At 35.1% G+C, this 2,999-nt stretch overlaps 1 protein-coding gene across 1 annotated transcript; it reads left to right on the forward strand.

Moving 5' to 3' along the window:
* The first annotated feature begins 258 nt into the window (after positions 1-258).
* On the forward strand, positions 259-2,712 carry LOC105315284 (kelch domain-containing protein 2-like). Its single transcript, XM_011409872.2, has 6 exons — positions 259-405; positions 522-569; positions 646-956; positions 1,107-1,589; positions 2,377-2,537; positions 2,635-2,712. The coding sequence occupies exons 3-6, from the start codon at positions 944-946 to the stop codon at positions 2,710-2,712; spliced, it is 735 nt and encodes a 244-aa protein (XP_011408174.2). The 5' UTR covers positions 259-405; positions 522-569; positions 646-943.
* Positions 2,713-2,999: the final 287 nt, after the last annotated feature.

Raw genomic sequence — 2,999 nt, forward strand, 5'->3', positions numbered from 1 at the left:
AGGTCACTTCAACTACAAAAATATTTTAACAACGAAAATTTCCCCACCTACAGTATGTGACCAACTAACCATACATGTACATGTGTACTTTATGATTCATTAAGTATACACTATGTTTTATAGTATTGTTTAATTACTGTGCAAGTCTTAAAATGTTTCAAATTCATACAATGTATTGTACATGTATTGTACATGTATGGTACATGTATGGCACATGTATGTGTACTATAATTTTTATAATTTTATCTTCAACTTTCTTCCTTTCATTAGTTACTAATAATGGAGTCATTCTTTGATCGAGAGGTTAAGAGGTTGGATTTTGTTAGTGAGAGAAACAGAATGAGAGAAATAGAAAAGAAAGCACTTGATGAGAAGAAAGCTTCAGCTCATGATGATGAACAAGAAGTAAAATAATTAACAGATTTAAAATAATTGATACACCTAACATCAAGAGTGCATTGACATAATTAGATTGTCTATAATATGCTCTCATTTTTTTAAGTACTGATGTTTTTTTCCAGGAAAAGAAGAATGAACTTCAAAAAGATGATGAAGAAAAATATGAACTGGTGAGTGATAGGAATTTAGGAATAGCCTGCATGTGAGACTTTTTTCTTCTTTTCCTCTTCCTCCATTTGTTTGTAGGAGTATAGAGATTATCTAAAGTTGGAACAATCATTATTGATTGAACTAGGACTGAGACAACCAGCAGGAGATGAAAACTGAGAGATAGAGTATTACATAGAGTCGATAGTCTAATGAATTTGATTTCATGATAATGAATAATAATAATTATTGCAAGCTACAGTATAGCTTTTTGCATTGGGTGCTATTATAGGCTAGCTAGCTAGGGGCGTGTATGTAGTATCTATGGTACGGTGAGACTACTAGCGCTAGCTCGCCCGATTAGGTGAGGCTGGTTTTGCAAGAAGCATAATCTACTATGGCATCTAAAAGTGAGGGCCACTATTCTCTTCCCTTTGTATCTCTTTCATTCATTCTTTGTCTCTCTTACTCTCTCACTTTACTCCTCTGTATCCTGTCCTTATTCTAACTCATCACTATATTACTGTTACTCTGTTACTGGTACCTCTTGTTCTCTATAGACTATCAACCAGTGAAGAGAAGCAGTCATTCCACAGTAAAGGTAGGAGACTACCTATATATGTGGGGTGGGTACGGGTCTGGAGTAGACTATGATGTGATGGAGGTGTATCACTTACCAACTGGTGCTTGGGACCAGAAACCTACTACTGGTACCCCACCACCAGGTACCAGGGCCTACTCAATCATGGCTATTGGGAAGGACATATATTATTTCGGTGGACGTGGTGTTGGTAGTTATCAAAACAGCTTACATTGTTTCAATGTGGATTCATTCAAGTGGAGGGAACTCTCTGCTTCTTGTTCAGATCGTGATCCAATGAAGAAGGGCTACTGTGGAATAATATCAGTTCATTTTGACAGTGAACACTATCTCGTAATAATCGGAGGACTGGGATCATCTGCCAAGACTCCAAAGCAACCTGATGCTCAGTATTCAGCTGATGGTAGATGTAATGAGATACATTATTACAGGATTTCATCAGGTCAGTAATTCTTATCATTGATACACAATAGTTGATGAGTATTTCAAAGTGAATAATTTATATTAATGTACATAAAACAGATTGTTAATAATTAAGTGTGTTTGTTAGTGTGTCTCTGTGTGTCATGTGTTTGTGTGTGATGGTGACGTGTGTCTATATGTGACGTGTGTGTGTGTACTAATACATACATTATGATGTGTCTGTGTATGATAGTGCATATAATGTATGTGAGAATTTATGAATGTATGACGTGTGTATGTGACGTGTATCTATAATGTGCATGTTATGTGTGTGTGAGTATTATCATGTATCTGTGTGTGTGTGATGTTTGTATATGTGCATGTATCTATACATAAGCTAATATGACATGAGTGTGTGTGTGTGTAGGTTCATGTTATTTATTATCATTTTTAATAAAGTTCTGTATCACATGAGTCACAAATTAGCCACATACAATGTTCCATGAGTTTTGTATAATTATTCATTAACAATCATAACTGACATGTACCAGAATAGATTAGTAATCTTGAAATAAGGAGACCCCCTGGACCTCTCCTTCATGTGTACAGGTGTGGTGTGTGTGATGGTATGTGTATCCATACATGAGTGCATCTGTGTGTGTGTGTGTTTGTGTATCATGTGATAGTGATGTGTGTCTATGCATGATGTGTATGTATAAATAATAATGTACACACATATACACATACATATGTATGATGAATGTGTATAATGTATGTGTGTGTATGTGGTAAGTAAGTGTACATGAATGTTTGTACATTATTATTAGATCAATGGATATCTCCTGTTGTTACTGGAGACAGACCACCTCCTATTGAAGACTTCACTCTAACACCAGTTACTAATAACACTGCGGTAATGTTTGGAGGCAATACTGATAATAGAGTCAGTAATAAACTGTATATGATAAGTTTCACTAAGACATCAGTGGTGAGTTAATACTGTAGGATGGGTTTTGATTGTGAGATTCTTTTGAATTGATTATTTATATATTTATTTTATTACATTGATGTTATTATTCTTTCAGGATATATTAGAAGTACCTAATCCTGGAGGATCAGCTCTTCCATTTTTAAGGTTTTTTATTTACTTGTTAATAATATAATCATCAAGCTAATCTACAGTATGTAACCTAGAATCATAACCTATCACAAAAATACATAAGACCAGTGTTGTCCTTAAAGCACATTTTGCGCGTTTTACACATTAACCGGAAGTGCACACACACTGGACTACGTGTGGGCATGTCAATAACACACCCTTTTAATTACAAAAATCAGGAGACCTATACAGGTGGTTAACAAAGCATGACAAGCCAAAGTAAACTAGGGGAAGGACTTAAACTTCTTATGTAAACAGAGGGAAGGATTGTGGTGAGCCAAGTAGTAAGAA

The sequence above is a fragment of the Amphimedon queenslandica genome, unplaced genomic scaffold, assembly GCF_000090795.2.
Source record: "Amphimedon queenslandica unplaced genomic scaffold, v1.1 AMPQUscaffold_11095_Cont15626, whole genome shotgun sequence".
NCBI lineage: Eukaryota > Metazoa > Porifera > Demospongiae > Haplosclerida > Niphatidae > Amphimedon > Amphimedon queenslandica.

Excerpts from the sequence above, each read along its gene's own strand:
- LOC105315284 (XM_011409872.2), top strand. Across the intron at positions 1,590-2,376 it reads TTATTACAGGATTTCATCAG|ATCAATGGATATCTCCTGTT; the intron begins GTCAGTAATTCT and ends CATTATTATTAG. Across the intron at positions 2,538-2,634 it reads GTTTCACTAAGACATCAGTG|GATATATTAGAAGTACCTAA; the intron begins GTGAGTTAATAC and ends TTATTCTTTCAG.